The 22559-nt window shown below is 31.8% G+C and overlaps 1 protein-coding gene and 2 long non-coding RNA genes across 5 annotated transcripts; 2 read left to right on the top strand and 1 right to left on the bottom strand.

Annotated features, from left to right (window-relative positions):
- Nucleotides 1-7409: 7409 nt before the first annotated feature.
- LOC148771234 (uncharacterized) lies at nt 7410-9371 on the top strand. Its single transcript, XR_016030875.1, has 2 exons — nt 7410-8609; nt 9066-9371. It is a non-coding gene; the product is annotated as an uncharacterized LOC148771234 (long non-coding RNA).
- A 5277-nt stretch (nt 9372-14648) lies between these two features.
- On the bottom strand, nt 14649-16621 carry LOC148771233 (uncharacterized). 3 transcript variants are annotated; one of them, XR_016030878.1, is made up of 6 exons: nt 16275-16621; nt 15425-15545; nt 15174-15355; nt 15023-15074; nt 14823-14931; nt 14649-14694 (listed from the first exon to the last, which is right to left on the bottom strand). It is a non-coding gene; the product is annotated as an uncharacterized LOC148771233 (long non-coding RNA). The 3 variants fall into 3 exon arrangements; XR_016030879.1 differs by having other exon boundaries at nt 14649-14697; nt 15023-15355; XR_016030877.1 differs by having other exon boundaries at nt 15023-15355.
- Nucleotides 16622-20755: 4134 nt separating this feature from the next.
- Nucleotides 20756-21505, top strand: LOC148771232 (uncharacterized). The gene has a single exon (XM_088817552.1). It carries the CDS (start codon nt 20756-20758, stop codon nt 21503-21505), a length of 750 nt encoding a protein of 249 aa, XP_088673678.1.
- Nucleotides 21506-22559: the final 1054 nt, after the last annotated feature.

Raw genomic sequence — 22559 nt, 5'->3', positions numbered from 1 at the left:
ATATACACAATTAAAAAACAGAAGCTAATTCATTAACTTGAAATTCTAATATCAAACATCAAACATTCAATAACTTGAAATTGTCATCAAACATCACATACAAACCAACATGTGTTCAAATCCAAACAAACCATCGAACATTAAACATCCAAATATCCAACATTCAAACATTCAAACATTAAATATCCAAACACCAAACTAACTATCAAATCCAAACATCAAACATTCAAACATACAAAACGACAAAAGTACAATCTTGATCAAATGAGAACAACATTCAGAACAACAATCAAACTTGACCAATTCTTCATCTTGGGGGGGGGGGGGGGGGTGGTTGCTAACCAAATATAGGCATTTTCATCTATATCCTTCAACTCTTGCATTCTCCTCTGAAATTTCCTCAACTCTAGTTGCCCTTGCTGCAACCCATAATACTGATTTGATGGCCAATCCAGTGAAACCATCCTTTTTCATGTTACTGTGAAAATGCCTCACATAATACCTATTTTCAGCAATTCGGAACAAGGTTTCAAAAGCTGGAATCAAACCCTTTTGCTTGTCGGACATGAATGTCCATGTGTGTTCATTTTCACTAAAGTTCATATCAATATTCACCATATTCAAAAACCACTCCAACTCTCCTCTCAACTATTGTATATGCAATTGGATAGATGTTATTGTTTGGACCTTATCCAACTGCACTAAGCAACTGCCCCCATGATTACCCTTTAGCCAACATCCATCTACCTCAACCACTGGGGTGCAGCCATTCTAAACCTGTTTTCAAACCCAATTTCAAACCTGTTTTCATCATTCAACTGCATCCTCAAAGTAGAGCGGTTACTCCTATCTAACTCTTGACAATAGTCTCTTATTTTGCTAAATTGTTCCTCTAAAGTCCCATGAATCAGTTTCAAAGCCTTTTACTTTGCCCTATAGGCCTATGATGTAGATACATTGGCCTTTAAGGTGGTACAAACTTCATTTCTAAATTCACATGTGCCCAATTTTGGATTTTCTTTCATTTTTTTTTTCCAAAAGTCTTCCCAATCCAACCTGATTTAATGCTTGTGTTGTTATAATTCAAAGAGAATTTGTTATGATTTAGATTATAGCTCTTAATTTGGCAAGCACTATCTCCCTGCATTTTTCCCACATAACAAAACCACTCACATCCATCTTTTTTACAAACTGCCCTCAACCTAATCTTGTCAACCTTCTGAAATTTTATCATCATAGCTCTCCTAAAGCAATGACTCTCAATGGCAAACTTAGCCTCATCCCTTATACTGAAAATTAATCCTGGTTTAAGTTCTGGATTTTTTTTTTTTTTTCAGTCATCTGATTGAACTTAGGGCATTTCACTCTAACACTTTCTTCATCATTACGACCATTGACAAAGTCATCATCACTAGCAACAAGATTTTCCTCCCCTTCTTCATTATACAGCTTATCAAACATCGCACCACTTATGAATTCACTCATCTATCTTACCATTGCCCTTGTCTAAACCACCAAACTCAGCTTCAGGATCTACATAAGCTTCAAAGCTTATCATCATCCTCCATATCATATTTAGACTCATAAAAAATGTCATCACCCTCATCACTTAACTCTAACCCAATTTCATTTATCCCAATTTCATCTACTCCAATTTAATCATTTATGACAGATTCAGTACCCCTCTGAGTTATTAACCTTGTCAATGAACATCTTAACTTCAAAGTTTGCAGGAATACAGTCAGCTATGCTAAGAACATCAACATCAGTTTCAATTGGCCTAAAAAAGTTCTCATGTTTTAGCCAAATCTCGAAACTTCCGTTCTCAGTGTACCCTAAAGCATTTGCAAAATCCCACATATCAAATATACCAACTTGGTCAATATCCACTAATCAAAGCATTCTATCCGCACTCATATATATATTCTAGTTGGTTCATGCCTGATAATTCCACCATGAAAAACATTTATGCTAAAACATGTAGGTTCACCCATTTCAGCTAAGGTTATTATTTAGGTGTTTGAGGAAGCAAAAAAAAAAAAAAAAAAAAAAAAAAAAAAAAAAAAAAAAAAACAAAAATAGACAAAACAAAAATCACGTTTTCACACAATTTAACAACATGGCTACAAAGTTAAGGATACTTACTATAGTTTGGAGTTCATAAGACCGGATTCACTCCTTCTTGACATTTTCTTCTCCAGAAATCACCCAAAGCAGCGCGACGTCCCATAAGGGAAAAACTCTTCAAATGTGAGAATGTTTGGATTTATTTATGGGGTTTTGACTTCGAGTTTAGTATGAGTTTGACCAAGAATGCAGATTGGATTGAAAATTTGGGAGTGAGTTGAGGAGATTGAAATTGTGAAGGTGGGAAAATTTGGGTTTCTGGGAATTAAGCGTGAGCTGTGAATTGGTAATTTGGGAGAGTGGGTTAGAGCGAATTAGTATATTTGTGTGCCAGGTCAACATTTAATATTCAATATATTATTTCACGTCACATTTAACGGCTACATAGACGTCACGTGAGTCACACGTTCTATTTCCGTCGAAGTTAGCTGCCAACGTTAACGGTAGAACATAAAGTGATAAAAAATGGCAAGTTAAAGGACATATTTCGTCGATTGAAATATTTGAGGACATAAATCATTTTAGTGGTAAAGTTTATGACATAAACTGTAGTTTTTCCGTTAAATTTGCTCATGTAAAAATTTTTCATTTAAATAACCCCATCAAATTTAATATTTTTGCCAACAGGTCCATGACAAAAATATTATCATCTTGTTTAATATTTAGGGGAATTGACAAATATGCCCATGACAAGGGTGCTTAATTAAAAAAAGGACATCTAACTTTTTTGTCTTTCAAATAAATTCAGTTAATTCAAACTTATTTGCATATAAGGAAAACCCTTTTATATATACCAAAATTATCCCCAATTCCTTGAAACCCTAATTCAACTCCAATTTCATGATTTACACCCCAATTTAGTCAAATGTCACAAATTAACCAATTGTTTTGGTTATTTTATTTTGTTTGATTTGTTGACCAGTCAACGTAATAGTATTACTATCGTTGACAGTAAAATTACTGTAAACACATTAATATTACTGTGAACCACATAAATATATATTTTTTTTTGCCTTTTTTATTTCGTTTGATTTGTTGACCGATTAACGTAATAATATTACTGTATACTATTGTAATATTACTATAAACACAACAACATTACTGTCAACCATAGTAATATTACTATTTAAACAGGCCAAAAAATGTTCATGAAAAAAAAGTTTTCAAAAAAAGAAAAAAAAAAAGTCAACACCGCTGGAGACCTGCGTGACCGCCAGCCAGTCAGCGACAGCGGAAAAAGAAAAAAAAAATATTCAATGCTTGAGACCGGTGTTGACCGCTGGTCGACGGCGGAAATCAACGGAAAAAGTAGATAGGAAAAAAAAAATCAACGCCGGAGACCAGGCTAACGAGAGACGGTCAAAATTGCAGTCAAAATTGGGTTATGGTTAAAATTGAATAGTTAGTGAAATTGGGGTCAAATTGAGGTTAAATTGGATTAAATGGTGAAATTTGAACATATTAAAATGCTAGGAGGTATTTTAGTCTACCACCTCTGGATATTGTCTGGATTATTTTGTAGAAGAGTTTTTTGTCTGTACACATTTATGGATAAGCTAATGATGGACTTATTTGTAATAAGCCCAACCATTTAACACATTTTATTAGGGGTGGTTTCGGTATGGTTACCGAACATTTTGTTCAATACCGTGTACCTACCGTATCTTTCGGTATTGAAAAATTCTATACCGTTACCGTACCAACAATTGCGGTATACCGTTATTCGGTATACCGTTAGTTTCGGAACGGTATGATCGGTACGTGGTAATCTACCGTACGTCATTTTGTTGATGAACTCGGATGATACAATAATTAAGATGAATACTAATTAAATGCATAAATACAACAAATTAAGCAAATGAATATGGTAATCAAACAATTTACATGAATATACATTATACGTGTAATAGCGTATGTTGCTTCAATTAACTAATGATTACTAAGATATGTATAGAAAAATTGTAGAAACTAATGAGCAAAAAGTTTCATGGTTTAAGTAAGATAAATAAAAAAAATTATGTTGTAATAATGCAAATGAAACAAAAGGGTGAGAACTTAGGGGGGAAAGAAAGGGAGAAGAAAATTATGGCAAAAAATATTCCACCCATAAGAGATTAGTTGGACTTTGAAACTAAAGAAGTACGTGAAATAAACAACTTTAAAGAGAACCAAATTAAATATTGAGTTTGCATAAATATATGAAAATAATAAAAAAATAGAATTATGTATATATAATATATATAGGATGTATCATATCTTTATTATTGTTTTTTATTTTTATTTTATAATATTTGTTGACTATATTTTTTATATTTACAATATAAAGGGTAAAATATATTAACTAATTTTTAAAATACAAAGTTACGGTACGGTACGGTATTATCATGGTATTGAAGATACAATACCGCTACCGTACCGTAAGATAATGGTACGGTACCGATACCGTACCAAATGTAGTGGTAACCGTTAGTTCGGTATTTATTCGGTAATTGTTGGTAGGTATACCGTGGTAATCGGTATTTGGTAATTTTTGCCCAGCCCTACATTTTATAGTAAATATAAAACGCGCATAACAACTGTTGAGTTATGTCTATAAAATTAAAAACAGACTGCATTATGCAATTAAGATTAACTAAATGCAAATCAAAATTTTAGTAAATGATTTTTTTGTTTGGATTGTTTTTTGTAAAACGAAAAAAAAAAACAAATGCAATCATCATAGTACCAAAAAAAATAAAAAACTTTATTCTTTGGAACAAAAACTTTTATGATAGAGGAATTCAAAACGAAAATATTGAAATGCAACATGCAAACTCATAATAGAGAACTACAAAATGCAAACTCAAATTATACTAATATCTTAGTGCAAACACATAACGACACTACTCAAAACACAAAAAAAAAAAAAAAAAATTCCTAATTCAAATTACCTAGGTAGCGAAAAAAACCTCAAAATAGCAAAATACAAAATCATAATAAAATAATTTAAAGTGCAAAATGCAAACCCAGTTACATGCGAACACATAAAACATCAAAATTCAATTTAGCATCAAACGTGAAACAAATCAAATCCCAAAATCCAAACATGAATCACAAAAACATCGAATCCTAAACACCAAACGGGACGGTTTTGCAACAATAGCCATAATCTATACTTCTATACTATACTATCTACAAAAGGAAGAATATGATGGTTTCTTCCTTTTTTTGAAGAGACAAAAATGTCCCTTAGATATGTCAAATTTTGAAGGACAATTACGTAATAGAAACTTGTTAATTATTAGAAATTAATAGTGACTTAAAACATTAAATAATTAAATTAATAACTATTAGCAAATATAGTTTGGATCAATTTTTTTTTAAATAACCCAGATGGATATCTACAAAAGGAAGAATATGATGGTTTCTTCCTTTTTTTGAAGAGACAAAAATGTCCCTTAGATATGTCAAATTTTGAAGGACAATTACGTAATAGAAACTTGTTAATTATTAGAAATTAATAGTGACTTAAAACATTAAATAATTAAATTAATAACTATTAGCAAATATAGTTTGGATCAATTTTTTTTTAAATAACCCAGATGGATGTACTATACCATTAATGAAAAATAAAATGAAACAAACATGAAATTTTAAAATTAGTTTGTATTAGATTACTAGATATCAATATATAATTCAAAAATATTTTTATTTAATTAGTGTCAAATTTCTTCAGTTGAAGACCATTGTTCGAATTTTGACTAATATGTAAGATATATACGCACATCTAATATAAATAAATAAATAATTTGCTTAATTTATTTATAACAAAAAATGTTACGATTTCGTGGAATAAGTTTTCGATAATTCATGAATACTCAATTATTGTTATATGGAAATCTCATTATTACTTACTAAAAATCTAAGAAACTATTCAACTCCTAATGCCTGTTGAGCTAATTCCTAATATTTGTTAAATATTTTATGGGGTTTTTGTGCATAAGTCTCTAACCAAACATCTTTATTATTCTAGGTTTATGAGTTATTTCTCTTTCACTAATAAACCATCCCTTTAATAGATTTGTTCGACCCTACACCCGGTGAAAAACACCGGGTGGGTCTTCTGCTGCCACGTGTCTTTTTTTGTATTTTATAATATATTCCCCGCTAGGGTTTACCTTTAAGGGTTTTAGAAAAATAAAAAAAAGGACACGTAGCAGCAGAAGACCCACCCGGTGTTTTTCACCGGGTGTAGGGTCGAAGGAACCCCCTTTAATATTTACTAGTATCTTGTCCCGTGCGTACGGTGATTTTTTCCAAAAAATAAACAAGAAGGGTGATTTAAATACTCCATTTATCCCATTTTATTTGCTTTATAGAGAGTTTTTCTTGTCTAAAATTATTTGTCATTTTAGATTTTCAATGAAATATTAATTGCATTATTTTTAATTTTACCGTTCCTAATTAATTATTTGTAAAACAATTAATATCAAGGGAATTTTAGTAATTTTCTATGTGTTTTACTATAATCTATACATATTTATTATGTGCGCGACAACCCATAAAGCTATTTAAAATGGGATGGAAGGAGTATATGACATGAAAATGGGTATATTGAACTTCTATGGTATGAGTAATGGACGTAGTAGCTATTGAAAAAAGAGCGCGCATAACAAAATATACGCATTACATATATTTGACATAAATATGGATCAAACCTCTACATATGTGAAAATACATATGCAGCGGGCAGGGGCGGAATCAGGATTTTTCGATTGGGGGGGCCGAGAATCTAAGAGGGTAACTAATATTTATCGGGGGTTTTAGGGCAGCGAATTTTTTTAGCGGCATTAATGGAAAAAAACACAAATAAGTAAATATTTAAGATGTTAATCAAATAAATAGTAATACGAGTATGTGCGGAATATGATCATTAGAACTCCTTAGAATAAGAGATTTGTAATGCACGTGATTAGTTGAATGAGTAAAACACATGTTTAAAAAAAATAAAATCCTCGTAATAGATAGAAGTTTGATAGATTGAAAACTCAAAACATTCAAAAGAATGTAATTTGACAAATTTGTGCCGTAATTAGTAAATATTAGAAATTGAGATTGTGAAAAATTATTGTACATAATTAATAATGATAAAAGAAAAATGTAAAAAGTATAAATAATAATTTATTTGTTAATGGGAATAATACATAAGAGTTTGTAAATATATATATATATATATATATTAATTAATTAATTATTAATAATAAGTATATATATATGTCTATGGCCCCCTTTTCTGGCCCCCCTATTTTAAATGCTTTATTTTTGTCCACTTTTAATCTGCAACGACACCGTTTCGTAATAATCCACCAATAGCGGTCCAGCTTTCTTTTCTTTTTCCTTTTCTTTCACAAAATGCACGATCGACGTGCTTCTCTTTTCCATTTTATTTTCTTTTTCCCCCTTTTCTCTTCTCTCCCTTCTGCCGCCGCCAATGCTGACTGCCCCACCGCTCTTCTTCTCCACTCAGGGGTCTTCCTTTTACTTCCTTGTCACACAGCCATGGCAGCGGGAATAGTTCCCCCCCCCCCCCCCCCCACCTCCACGCGCGTTCGCCGCCCACCGCCTCTGCCGCCAGCGTCTCTTCCCACCGCACCTTTCCTCTTCTTCCTACAATTCTTCGCTGCGCGATTTATCCAATTGTTCCGATTTGGGGAGATGGTATTCAAGCTCAGGATCGGAGAGTAAAGAAGGCGGCACAACCATGCCGGCGGCGGGGTACCACGTCGGCGTCGGACCGTCGTACATGCGAGGAGCTGTGTTTTGGGAAAAGAATAAACCACTCACTTTTGAAGATTTTCAGATGCCCCGCCCTAAGGCCAACGGAGTTCTGATCAAAACCAAGGGTAATTAATTTGGGTTGTGTTTTTTTTCCTCAATTTAGTTGTTGTACATTATGCTGCAAAGCTTGTTCTTTTTTTCTTTTTTTTTTTTCCTTTTTTGTTTTGGGAATATACTAATTGGAGATGAGAGAGAGGGAAGTAATTGGAGAAGAGAAGTCATTTTTGATTTTTCATTCAATATTTTTGATTTTTGATACGTTTTGTTGTAATTGTAAAGTACAAAAAAAAAGCCACAATACCTTTTTAGGTTTTAATTAATCTGTAGCAAACCAATTATGGATCATGTTATTGGAGGCAAGTTGAAGCTGGGGAGGAAGATTGGTAGCGAATCTTTTGGAGAGCTTTATTTGGGTAATCTCATCGGCAATATTTTATCTCATTTTTTCTTTATAGGCAAAATCTATATAAATATTTATATATGTGCTATTTTAAATTTCATTGAGGAGTAAATATACAAACTGGAGAAGAAGTTGCTGTGAAGCTGGTGAGTAGACTTTTCCGTCTTCGAATTGGATAAATGGTTTAGGTGTTCAATTCTTGAATGAGACTTATGTCCGGAATTTGCGAATCCGATCATCAACCCCGCCGCCGAAGAATCCATCGGTTCGTCTCTTCACTTTTGCTTCCTCTGTTGCATTTCTAATCATAGTAGTTTAGATTTTGGTTCTTAATTTGTCGTGTATTTGTATGATTTTTTTTTGTCGGAGGGTTTTATGATTTGGTGGATCTATTCGTTGAAGTAAGCGGAACTCAAAAATCTCAGATCAGTAGTGTGGAAATGGTTAAATGTTTGATAAATTAGGGGAAATCTAATCTGAGTTGCGATATCATAAATAATTGATAGGGAAATAACAGGAGTGCCACTGATTGAATATATATATTTTTTTTATTAAATTGAATTATTACTTTTATATTATTTTATTTTGTAATTAATAGAGGTAAAGAGTAGGGTTTATGGCTGATGAGTGATGACTGGTGCCTATTTCTTTCCTGGTATTTTGTATATACGAATATGTCTGGTGATATCAGCTGCTTCGGCTAAATATATTGATATTGCAGTGGAAGCTGCTCGCAAAGCATTCTTCAGAAATGGTGGCAAAGATTAGTCATCCGCAACTGGGGCCCACCGAGCCAAGTATGTACGAGCCATCGCTGCTAAGGTTTTCCTTCCTCACTCTAATTAAATTTTGTTGCAAAATATTTCAGTTTCTTTGTGGACTATTTTCTCGTATGGTTTGGGGGTGCGATAGAAACTATGTTGGTAATTTTTTGTAAAAGTATAAAATCTTGAGTCTTCCTTCGTGAATTCGAGAACTGAATTGTGTAAAGGTTTATTTCAATTTTATTGGTACTGTTTCGACTTTATTTTGGATCATGCCACATGACTGATTACTGCAAGATAGTTGAGTTTTCATTCTTATCACATCATCCCCTTTTTTTTCCCTTTTTTTGGTTTTGCCCCTTTTTATTCTAAAACACTATCGTATCGTACTTACTGCTCCACATTTGCACTGTATAGTAAGAAGATCATACGACCATTGAGAGATAGACTATGTTGGTAGGATTAGATTTTATAGTTATGTTGGATTCAAATACGCATTTGTAAATAATTTGCAAGAATTGCTTGTACATTTTCGTAGTTACATTCCAACTGATAAGTTATTAAGGTTCATTTTCGTCCAATTGTTTCATAGTTTTGGGGATTGCACAGTTTCACATGGTGCATTCGCATCACCAGCTCCGTCGAAATAACTGATCGACTTGTGCAAATATGACTACCGGACACCGCGCCTTGCGCGGTGCTCCGTACCTAGTATATATATATATATATATATATATATATATATATATAAGAAGGAAAAATCTTGGGGGGTCAATGGCCCCTGCCTGCCCCCATTATGTTCCACCAATGGCAGCGGGCCTACCACATAAATTAATATTCGTTCTCTCGAAAATGTGTACACAAATATAAAGAGACACATGCTTGCAACATAGGTTCAAATCTCAAAGGATTAAACAATAACTTAACTAATACTCTCTCAGTCCCTTTCAATTGTTGTTTTTAGCTTTGCACACGAATTTTAATGTGGTGTTTCTAGTCGGAAAATCAAAGTTTTTTAAGGTGGCGGCGGTGGCCCGAAACTTTTCTGGGGAGTGTGTGTGGTGATGGAAATTTCTCGGCCGACTGAGACCTGTCGATGGCGAAGCAAGAGCGGCGTTACATGCTCTTATGATAGCTCGAGAAAAGAAATGGAAAAAAATTATCGTTGAAGGGGATTGCTTGGAAGTTATTAATGCACTTAAAAGTTCAGAGAGTAATTTGACGTCTTTTGGCGCTCTGATTGAAGACTGTCGTCTCTTTGTTAATTATTTTGATTCTTGTATGTTTTCTTTTGTCAAGCGAAGTGGGAATTGCATTGTCACACAGTAGCCCATCTTAATGTAGATGATTATTACGAAGATGATCATCTTTTAATTCAATTGACATCATTTGCCTAATAAAATGGTTTCACTTTTGTTCTCAAAAAAAAAAAAAAGAATTAAGGATTTCATTAAATGTGTCTTGATTTTATGAAAAATGTATGTTTTTAGACTAAAATGACCTTATATTATAATTAATAAGAGAGAGAAATGAATTATAAAAGAGTATTAGAAAGAGTTAATAATGATATAAACTGGAAATTAAATTATTAATGCAGTATCAAAAATCTAAAGTAGTAAAAGGTAATATGGAACAAAATATTTTTAAAAAGAGACAGTTATTATGGAAAAGAGGGAGTACCATTTTATTTACAAAGAAATCCGAGCAATAAATTAAAGAAAATCAAATACTATAGAAGTATCAAAACAATAGAAAAATAGAAAATAACAAATAACTTAACAGCAAAACAATAATTCAAACATATTTTGGAAAAAAATGGGTTAAATACACATTTTCCCTTAAAGTAAGAGGTGTATAACACTAATCTCCTTCAACTATCAAATGTAACATTACCCTATTCTACCTACTTAAATCCTTAATACAATTAATAATAATATCACAAAAATATTTATACCCTTATATAAAAGTTTTCAAATACAAATAATCAGTGCGTGATTAACATATTTTTATAATTAATTAATCATTTTATTTTCTTATTGTTATAATTATAATTTTATTATCTTATTTTCTTTAGATTAGGATTATCATCATTTTCTAGCACAATTAAAAAAAAAAAAAACAAAGCAATATGCCTCTACGCCCCACGGCGTTTGGCTTTTTAAAAGAGTGATGAATGTCACATTGCGTTCTTATTTGGACAAAAATCATTATTTAAATGTTAAATCTCGTTTTAATTTTACTAATGTCATTTTGATTTCGAACTTGATTTTTACCCTATTCTAATTTGATTTTGGTGAAATTTAAAGCGTCATTTTTATTCCGAACTTGACTTTTATCCTATTCTAATTTGATTTTGGTGAAATTTAAAGCACGGAAGCTGTAGTCTTTTGAGTCAGCCTTTTAATTTCAACTTGAATCAGCTATAGTGAATATCAAATGACAAAGTTATGCATGAATGAGTTATATTTTGAATTTTAGATAACTAAACACATCAAAACTGTGGACAATATCCATTGATCCATTAATATCTTTCTCATCCAAGATCTAACCTTGATGATTCACCCCCTTTTAGCTTTACTTTACCTGCAATTTGAAAGCCAAAAATGTCCAAATAAAATGATTAACAATCTCACTTGCAATTGAGATTTTGTTCCTAAATAAATTAGATTGTACATATTGATTATTCTCCTACATCTGACAACTCTTTCTTTCTGAAAATAGGCTAAAAATGAAGAAACTGAATATAAAATCGTCAAATTAACAGAACTCCACATTTTGAAAGAAGGCGACTTCATGCCGCTTCTGCAACAAATGATTTTCCCAAAAATCATGAATCAAAGAACACGAAGCATCCTGTGTACGTTTCGACCATTCTTACGTAGGGAACCCACGAACATAAAAAATAAGATTAAGAGAGAATCACGGAGGGTGGGATAAGAAAATAAGAAGCAACATGGCTGTTTCTTGAGGGAACAAAAAACCCAAACATACAGCGGTCCTGCGGAAAAAAATTAATAGCAACAGAAAAAAACCATCACAATTATTCCCATATAAATGTTAATCAGGATGTTAAGGAGTAGTTAAAAACAATAATCAGAAATTCACATATTTAAGCAGAGGAAGCTAGTTCTCTTCTAAAGATATCAGAAAAATGAAAACAAATAAAATTGGAATAACAGAAAAAATGTTCACATAAGGCAAGGACTAAAGTTGAGAACTGTTCCTATCTAATTCATTGAAACTATCTAATCATTGTTCACATGATAGATAAACATTAAAACTTTTTTGTTGTTCTATTGTGTATATATATATATATATATATATATATATATTTTTTTTCAGGTCTGTTTTTCCACAGTCGGATTCCGGCGTTGACTTTTTTTAGTTTTTTTTTTTTTTTTTTTACGTCCGCCGCTAAACGTTGACCGTAATTGTGCTGTCATTAATTAACGGTAATATTACTGTCACTGACAGTAAATTAACGTAATTATACTGCCACTGACAGTACATTAACGTAATTGTGTTGTCGTTGACAATATATTTATGTAATTGTACTGCCGTTGACAATAAATTAACGTAATATTATTTTTTTTTGTTATTTTTTTTTAATTTTGTTTGATTTGTTGACAAGTCAACGTAATTATATTATTGTCGTTGACAGTAACTGTAAACACAATAATATTACTGTCAACCAATCAATATTACTAGTTTTTTGGGTTTTTTTGTTTTGTTTGAGTTATTCACGGAGTAGCGTAATAATATTACTGTCTATTATTGTAATATTACTGTGGTTGATGGTAATATTACTGTTGTTATAGTAATACTACTGTCAACCACATCAATATTATTATTTTGTTTGTGTTCTTTTGTTTTGTTTCAGTTATTCACGGAGTAACGTAATAATATTATTGTCTACTATTGTAATATTACTGTGGTTGACGGTAATATTACTATTGTTATAGTAATATTACTGTCATAATAATATTAATTCTTTTTGCTTTTTATTATGTTTACATTTGTTGAATGGTCAACATAGTAATATTGCTGTATTACACAATAATAATGAGTTTTGTTGTGTTAATATTACTGTGTTAGAGATTAATATAGCCATATTACTGTGTTAAACTGTAGTATAGTTAATTTTACTGTGTTTAATAGTAATACAGTTAATATTACTGTCAATCACAACAAATTGCTGATTAAATGGAAAAAAAAAAAGATGTTGCAGAGAGAAAGAAAAAAAAATTAAAAAAAGTCAACGCCGGAAACCGGTGGCGGAAAAATCAGGAAGAAAAAAAATCAACGCCGAAAACCGGCGGAAAAATCAGGAAGGAAAAAAAAAAGAAAAAAAAAGTCAATGCCGGAGACCAGCGGTCAACGGCGGTGACGGGCGAAATTGTCCATAAAAATGTGTTTTGGGTCAAAATTGAATAATTTGTAAATTTTGGGGTGTCAAATTAAGGTTAAATTAAATTAAATGATGAAATTGGAGCATATTGAAGTATGAGGGGCTATTTTAGTCTTTTACAAAAATCTGGACCATGTGTGGACTTTTTTGTAAAAGAGTTTATTGTCTGGATCTCTTTATGAATAAGTACCCATTGATGGGCTTATTTGTAAAGTGCCCATATTTTATTAGGGTTATTTTACAGACCCCCTAATTTCAAAATTATATAGAACTAACTACCAAGCTGATTACACTCTAGGGAAAACCACCCACATTTCGAAAATATTTTGACCTCCCTCTCCCCTTGGCCACCCTAAAGTACCTATAATGCCCTTTTAAAATCAGTTTTAAACTTTAGCCACTTACAATCGTCTCTCTCTTCCTCTCCCATATTCAAATCCCGCCTCCATATATCTCCAACCGGCGAAGTTGCTTTCCGGAGTCATAACTCTCTCTCCGATGGTCGGAATTCGATGGTTTAACTACCGTTGGATTTCTCTCGTCGAACTCTTTCTTTTAGTGGTGATTTCATTGAGTTTGGAGCACTCGATTTGTTTCTGCAATTATTTTTCAGTCGACGCATATTTCTACGACGGTGGGTCTTGCCGAATGTGTATTTTGTGTTCCTGCAGTCGAAATTTGACGGGCTACCCACCGTTGGATTCCTCTCGTCGATATCTATATTGATGGTAATTTCATTCATTTTTATATTTTCAGATTTATTTTTATAATTTGTTTTCATTTGTGAGCGCGAAACTTTGGGTGGTTATTAGCGGCGGCTAGAGTTTTGGTATGAGACAATTGGGGTGAGAAGTCACTAGCTGTTTGGTTTAAAATTCGTAGCATTTCCTAGCTATAGCCTCTCTCTTTCTATCTCTCGATGTCTTAGTGTTTGTTGATTTCTGTGTGTTTTGATGTTTCTTCAATTTTTGTTGATTCACACTAAAATAATTTTTTTTTGTTTTGATTTCGCAATTGCAGCTTAATTTGATGGTAATTTTTTTTTGTTTTGATTTCACAATTGCAGCTTAATTTGATGGTAATTTTTTTTTGTTTTGATTTCACAATTGCAGCTCTAGCGTCACAATAGCCCCTCAATGATGCCCTTTCACCTGTGCAAATGTAATTCCTTTGTTGACCTGCTATTCGTAGATACAAGTATGAAGAAATTCTCAGTAACAATTTGTAACCTAATGAAAGTCATCAATACAAATCAAGATAAATTATTGGTCAATACCAATATTAGAAGTACACTTAGTGAACAGACCTTGAGATAAGGGTAGCAAACGTTTCTGCAAATTTCTGGAAACACATCTTTCAATAGACTCTTTACTGCACGTTTCCAGTTATTCTTTCTGATACAATTGAATGTATACCTATTATATGTAAATTATTTCAATTACCGAAATAATAGAGTAAACAAACATATTTTAGTGGATAAGCTTACAAAGAAAAACAATTGCATACCTTTGAGCGAAACTCTTTTTTCTCTGTTTTCTTTGTTTTTACCACTTATCGTCTCAATACACAAAAAAAGGAGAACACTTGTAATAAATAACTATATATGAAATATACTAACATCATATAGAATGAAAACTAAACAAAATTAACTCTTTACCTTTGTTATGTCACTGCCCCGGTATAAATGTAGAATATGACAAAGTTGTAATATTCTCATAAGGAGACAGAAATACATAAGTCTTGGAATAACTACAGTAAACAAAATTAACAATCACTTAAACTACAAAATAATATACCCATAAGGTAATAGGAAGAGAAGATCATTTATTCCCAGTGTACCTACATAAGTAACATATTGTGAGATTTGCAAAACCAAAAGTTGTCAATAACTAGGATATTAAGACTTACACTTAAATACGCACACATCCAAATTTCTCAATGCTATATCCTCGGGAAGCTTCGCAGAATAAGCAAGTACTACTATACTTTTCTTGCCACCTTTAGACTTCATTACATCATCAACACTTAGCTGCGTGATACCAGACACAGTAAAAATGATACCAGACATAGTTACAAAGTATAATCGAAGCATAATATGATTTGGACAGCAGAACATTGAACAATAAAATGGCAAACAAGCCAACTATTGACTCATAATAAACGTGCACGGAGAACCTTTTGAACATCTCATTCGCTCAATATGTTGTTAGTGACTCTTTGCACTTCAGAATATAATCAAAATACATAATTACTAATCTTGTACTAATTTGGCAGAATAAGATTCTATTATGGCGAAGAACAACAAAGGCGATATGACCGGAGGAACAAGAACATTGGAAAATAATGATAAAATTGAATTAAATGTTCAAATTCAATGGAAACAAATTTCACCCTAAATTAAATTTACCTGGAACATGCAACGACATAGTACTAACACAACTTCCACTGTGAAGCCTCCATCAACAAAAATAATTGACTACACCACACAAACATATGTAAAACCTAATGTTAAAATGCCATAAATACTCTGTTAAACAAAAGAAGAAAAAGTAAAACACAATTTCAATTTAAAAAAAAAAGGTATTTTTTACTAACTTAATCTAATAATAATTCGAAATTAATAAAAATAAATTTCCTGAACACATTTTTAAATTGAAAATTGAAAAATAACAACCATTGCGTGGTAAATTTATTAAAAATATAGCTACAAAAATATGGAAAATCAGTATTAAAAAGGGTGTTTCAGTAAGATATATACCTCGATCCGTTTTTACCAAATGGTCGTCACCAATAATCCAATATGGATGCTGAATCGCAACATATATGAGTTAATTATTGTGTAAATGATAATTCTTTGTCCGATTGAAATATGTAACTGTGTAAAAGGGGCTAAAAAAACAACCGCACTAAAATCGAAATCTACATCAGCGCGACATGGAAAAGGGGAAGGATATGTGAAGCGGAAAAAACATGGCAGCAAAGTAAGGAGTGAAAGGAAGAAGATATGAAGTGAATAAAAATGGCAAATCAATTAGGAGAGAAGTAGGGCGGTGGGAAGGGAAAAAAGAATAAGGGCTATGCGGAAATCCCTTTTTTGAAGGTCAACTTAAATGAATCAATTACTCTTATTCATCAAAAAAAACTTAAATGAATCAATTTTACGAGATTTGGACGCTAATTTTATTTTTATTTTTTGTGACCCTTGATAAAAGCGTGTTATGACGGTTTATAATGTGTGTCTCAATAAAAGACGTATTTTATGACTTTTCGTTCAAAAGCGTCTTAAAAGTATATTTTTGGGAATTAAAAAACTGAAAATATAAATATCAAAATTAAACGGAATACTTTTAATTTAAGGCGTCACAAAATAATAGATATTGAGACGGATTTTTTAAGCCGTCATTTGAGCGTCACGGAAAGCTATTTTTCTAGTAATGAAAGTCATTGATCATCTCCTTGAAGGTGTAAAAAATTTGGTTGAAGTTACATCTGTTTCAACTTACAATGTTCAACAGACTGTATACATTACTATATATTACTATACATTATTGGTTACATATAGTAACATGTAGTTAGTTACATATGCATATATTTGTGTATTTTCGATTTGTATTTTATTAGTTATGAGGTGATTTATAAAAAAAATATTGAAATTTGTAAATTTTTGTTGTTGGGATTTATGAATTTCTTTTGTATAAGCCAATATTCGTGTGTGTGTACAATTGATCGACTAAAAATATGATGTAAAAAAAACATAACTACGAACGACTATAGTTTACTGCAGTTACATGTAGTTACATTTAGTTATTTTCAATGCAGTAAACATATTGATTTGAAAAAAAAAAAAAAAAAATTAAAAAAATTAAAAAAAATTAAAAAAAAAAAAAAAATATATATATATATATATATATATATATATATATATAAATTTAACAAACACGTTTATTTAAAAAAAATATAATAATAATAATAAATAAATCAGCGAAAATGCTAAATACATGACCAAAAATGCTGAATGCAGTTTGACCGAAAATTTCATGTAAAGATAGTATATTTTTGTCTCTTCAGGAATATGTTAAATAATGATTTTGACTTGGGTGTATCCCTAATTTATTTGGTAGCTAGGGATAAGTAAAATAAGCACATTTTATTAATAGCTACCTTATTCACTTGGGAATTTGTATAGGCTCAGCTACGCAGTCTTTAACATGTACGTTTAAAATAACATATATTTCTCTAATCCATTTTATGTTAGACACAAATTCTAGACATATACAAATTAAGGTTATATAATCCACCTCGGCACCATCACCGACGGTCAAAGATGTGGGGAATCGGATAGAGACCACCGGTGGCAACATAGGACATTGATTTTTTAAGAGGCAGCTCCTCCCATTTTGGGCTCTGCTTTATTTTTTTAGACTTTTAATAAACTAGCCATGAATGCCGATATGCATGGTGACGGGAAGGAATTTGGTGATTATTATGAAAAATACACGTGAAAACTATTTATTAATGATTTGTTATTTTATCATTTTGTGTTTGCTTCTATTTATTATATCTTTTCTTGGGTTGATTTTTTTTTTTTTTGATAATTACTTGGGTTGATTCATAAGTATTTGGGTATAACAACAAATATACTAACGCCTGGGGCTGGACACAAATTGCAAATTTGGAGGAAAGTTCTTGAGATTTAAATAGGACCCTGACTTATTTTTTTGCTCATCATGTCGTTTTTTATTTACAATTTTAATCGGTAAATTGGATGAGATTCCGTTATATGGTTTGTTCAATTACTGAGGATTTTTTGAAAATTTTGGAAGACTTTATTCTATATTGGACCCTCGAGATGTAGCCTTTTAGCACTTTCACGAAATTATTCAATGTATTGATGATTTAGTTCCCTTCTTTATTTGGCCTTCTAGAAATATGTGGTATAATCTTTATCAAAGAATCATTTTTTCTCTAATCATAGTTGATAGTTGGATCTGCTTGTTGTTACGGTTAGGGTCATATATTATTGGGGCTCTTTGAGGAAACCCCCTCATTACTTTTTTTAATGGAGAGAGGTCCAAAATATTTCAGTCCATTTGAGAAAAGTCCACACCCATTTTAAGCTAATATGTTTTGCAGCTTTGCCCCCGCCCGCCACATTAGCACTGGGTCACGCGCTCAACAATTTTTTTTTCTTTTTCGTTTTTCCGTTTTTTTCCTTTCTTTTTTGTACCAGTTTTCTTAATCGACTATGGAGCATAGTCGATTAGCCTTAATCGACTATGCTTCATAGTCGATTAAGAAAATTCTTTAATTTTTTTTTGTTTTTTAATTTTTTTTTCCTATATCAGTATATTATTCAACTATGATGAAGCATAGTCGATCAAAAGTCTGCTACTAAAAATAACAAATCAAAACTGCAAAAAATGCAAAATCAACTATATTTTACAAAAAAACAAAAAATATAAGAACATTATAATTGATTTATACAATTGGAATCAATAAACAAAAAAAAAAAAAAAAAAAAAATTGGAATGGATCAACTTTAATCCACTACCAGAGCATAGTCGATTAAGAATCTGCTACTAAAAATAACAAATTACAACTGCGAAAAAATGCAAAATCAACTATATTTTACAAAAACAAAAAATATACAAACATTATAAATGATTTATACAATTAATTGAATCAATAAACAAAAAATCCAAAAAAAAAAATAAAAAAAGTTGGAGTCGATGAACCTTAATCGACTACCAGAGGATAGTCGATTAGCTTAATCGACTATGAACATGTACATAGTCGATTAAGGTTTTAGCCTGCGCGAAATTCTCTACACGCACCGTCATCCGCCCAATCCACAAAAAACCCTAAATCTACCTCACCATCGTCACCACACCGCCGCCACAACACACCATCTCCACCTTACTTTGATATTATGACAGTTTTTTTTATTACAAATAAATAAATAAAATCACAACTCGCACCACCAACCAAAGCAGAACCACCACCCATCAAAATCCGATTACGATCGACAATTTTACCTCTTTTCGCCGCCGATGTAGCAATCGTGGCATTCGAACTCAGAAATCGCTATCAAAATCATCGTCATCTTTATGGCTTTTGTTAAGATCTGCAACGACGGCGACGGCGACGGAGACGGCAACGACGACGACGGCTTCAACGGAATTGGCATCGTTATTCTGGCGGTGATGTCGGTGGTTGGTTCTTCATCTTCCGATAAGAGAGAATGAGAGAAAAGTATAAAAGAGAGGAAAAAAAAAGCAGAGAAGAGACGCGAGAGAAGAGACGGAAAAGAGAAAATAAAATTAGGGTTTTGAAAGAGTATAGTAGACAATTAAGGGTAATTTTGGAATTATGAAAATATCACTTGGGTGGATATTAGCTAAGGGAGTTTTCTCTAATTATTTTTTGGAGGGGGTGTTTCCTTAACTCATTTTCCTAGATGAGGGTTCTTGCTAATTATCCCTATATTATTTGTGTGCTTATTTGATCAGACTTGTCTTACAAGTTTAATTATGTCGGTCAAATACAAAACTCGTGAGTCTGGCTGGATTATCACATATATATGTATTGAGAACTATGAACATGTACAATATCTTACATATATGTTTAAGTAATCATTATACGTTGCAATAATTTATATTTATGATTGTTTTATAATTCATTTACTTGATTTATGAAAATAAATTTGTATCTTAAAAATAATTAATGTGCTCAACTGAGGGCTCGTTTGGTTAAACTTATTTTAAATAGTTGATAACCTCTTAAAATTACACATTTTGAGTAGCTTGTTTTTAAAAATTACCAAGCATTTCGGAAGAGCTTATAAGCTCTTATATATCTTACAAGTTTTTTTAACATCTTATAAGCTTAGCCAAACACCCTCTTAATTGACTTTGGAAAATTAAAATTCTTAATCAATTAATTTAACGTAAAAATATTCTCAATTATTTTTACAATCGAAAATAGTACAATACTATTAATGCCAATGGTCATCGTGGTAATGGTAATGGTTCTGGAAGTGGAGTGGAGAGAAAACAATGGAATCTTATTTGGAATATGAAACTTCCCCCAAAAGTTCGTATTTTTGTGTGGCGGGCGTGTAATGGAATTTTACCAACATCGCATGAATTATATCGGAGAAGAGTTAGTAATAGTGCTGCATGTATTCGGTGTGGTGATACGAATGAAACAATTATGCATGTGGTCAGTGTATGTAAGGGGATGGATAGTATTTGGAGCGCTCCACCTTTTGACAAATTTTGTCTTGAACCAGAGATTTCTAACTATTCGACATGGCTCGAACAGTTAATGGGAAAGTGTTCTAGTGATGAAGTTGAGCTTGCGGTAATCTTGAGTTGGAAAGCTTGGCATAACAGAAATCAGGATGTGCATGGTTCGACGAGCATGGCCGCCGGAGACATGTTGGCCTGGGGGAAACTCTTTCGCGAGGAATACAATAGGGCAAAGTTTTATGTCCGACAAGATAACACGAGACTTTTTCCAGATTCATGGCGTCCTCCAAACGCTGGCACTATAAAGGTGAATTTTGACGCTGCATTTCCAGTCGGCAAAAATCTCTATAATGTCGCTATAGTAGCAAGGGATTCAAATGGAGAGTGTGTTTGGTGGAGTCGACGACAACTCTTTGGACGTCCAAGACCAGTTGAGGGCGAAGCTAGGGCAGCTTTACATGCGATCATGACGGCCAAAGAGAAGGCATGGCCATCGGTAATTTTCGAAGGAGACTGCCTTGAAGTGATCAGCGCTCTTAAGTGTGATGAAGAGAGTTTCTCGACGTATGGCGCTTTGATTCAGGAATGTCGTAGTGTCCTTAATTTCTTTGATAATCATTCATTCTCTTTTGTGAAACGAAATGGGAATAAGATAGCCCATTGTCTAGCAACATCTGTTGCATCTGTAATCGGTAGGGAAGGGGATAGTCTCCCAACTCTTTTGGCCCAAGATGCCTAATTAAAATTCTACATTTTATCTCAAAAAAAAAAAAAAAAAGTCAATAGCATATTTTAAATTATATTTAATGTTAATTGTACCCGTACTAATCTGTGTGTAATTCAAGTACTATTTACGAAATAAGAATACGTAATATTAATAATACTAGTATTTTTTTCCCGTGCGATGCACGGGATATTATTTCAAAAGTGAAAAAAAAAAAATCAATTTAATACATAATAAGAAAATATAGTACATAAACATAGCAAAATTTAATAACGTAGTATTACTCATATTTTATATAACATTAGTTTTTTTAAATCTTATATATTAAAATTTATAATCCAAATATATAGGTTTAAATTTAACAAATCGAATTTCTATCTTTATATGTTAAGATTTGAGATATATTGATGAAAAATAGGAGATCGATAATTATTGAAAATTAGTACAAAAAAATATTAAAAATAAATAATTAGAATACATTAGAGTTTTTTAGGGTTGCCCAGCGTTTCTTTCTTTTATATATAAGATTAACTATTTACGAGCATAATTTTTATTCAAATGGAGAAGATAATAAATAAATAAAACGTCAAATACTTGTGCTTGTAACATCCAATGAATTCTATTTCTTTACTGAACATAGAGCACGAAGAAAAATAATTACAATAATAATATATCCAAAACATATTATGGGTATTCTGGAAAGAGATTACAAGAAAAAGAATTAATACATATAAGAAAAAACAGGTAAATAACATTTTTTTAATGTTTATTGATGATGAGACGCTTCAAGATTTTGTGAAATGTTTAGTGAAAACATGAATATAAATATAAGTACAAATTATGAATTTAAACATGATGCGTTGAAATATTAGACAAAACTAGACTCTAAATACCTTATCTAATTGTAATAACATTCAATCAATTTTATTTCCTCACCGAGCACAAAGAAAAATAATGACAACAATGATCTATTTATCTAAAAAAGTATGATAGTGTTACAGGAAGAGGTTGCAAGAAAAAAAAATTCATACATATAAGAACAAAACAGGTTAATAAGATTTTCTAATGA

This window comes from Erythranthe guttata, chromosome 4, assembly GCF_056151865.1.
Source record: "Erythranthe guttata isolate IM_541 chromosome 4, IM_541, whole genome shotgun sequence".
NCBI lineage: Eukaryota > Viridiplantae > Streptophyta > Magnoliopsida > Lamiales > Phrymaceae > Erythranthe > Erythranthe guttata.
The sequence above is the reverse complement of the archived record's forward strand: the minus strand, read 5'-3'. Positions and strand labels throughout refer to the sequence as shown.

Excerpts from the sequence above, each read along its gene's own strand:
- LOC148771232 (XM_088817552.1), top strand. The coding sequence starts at position 20,756 with ATGGATAGTATTTGGAGCGCTCCACCTTTTGACAAATTTTGTCTTGAA.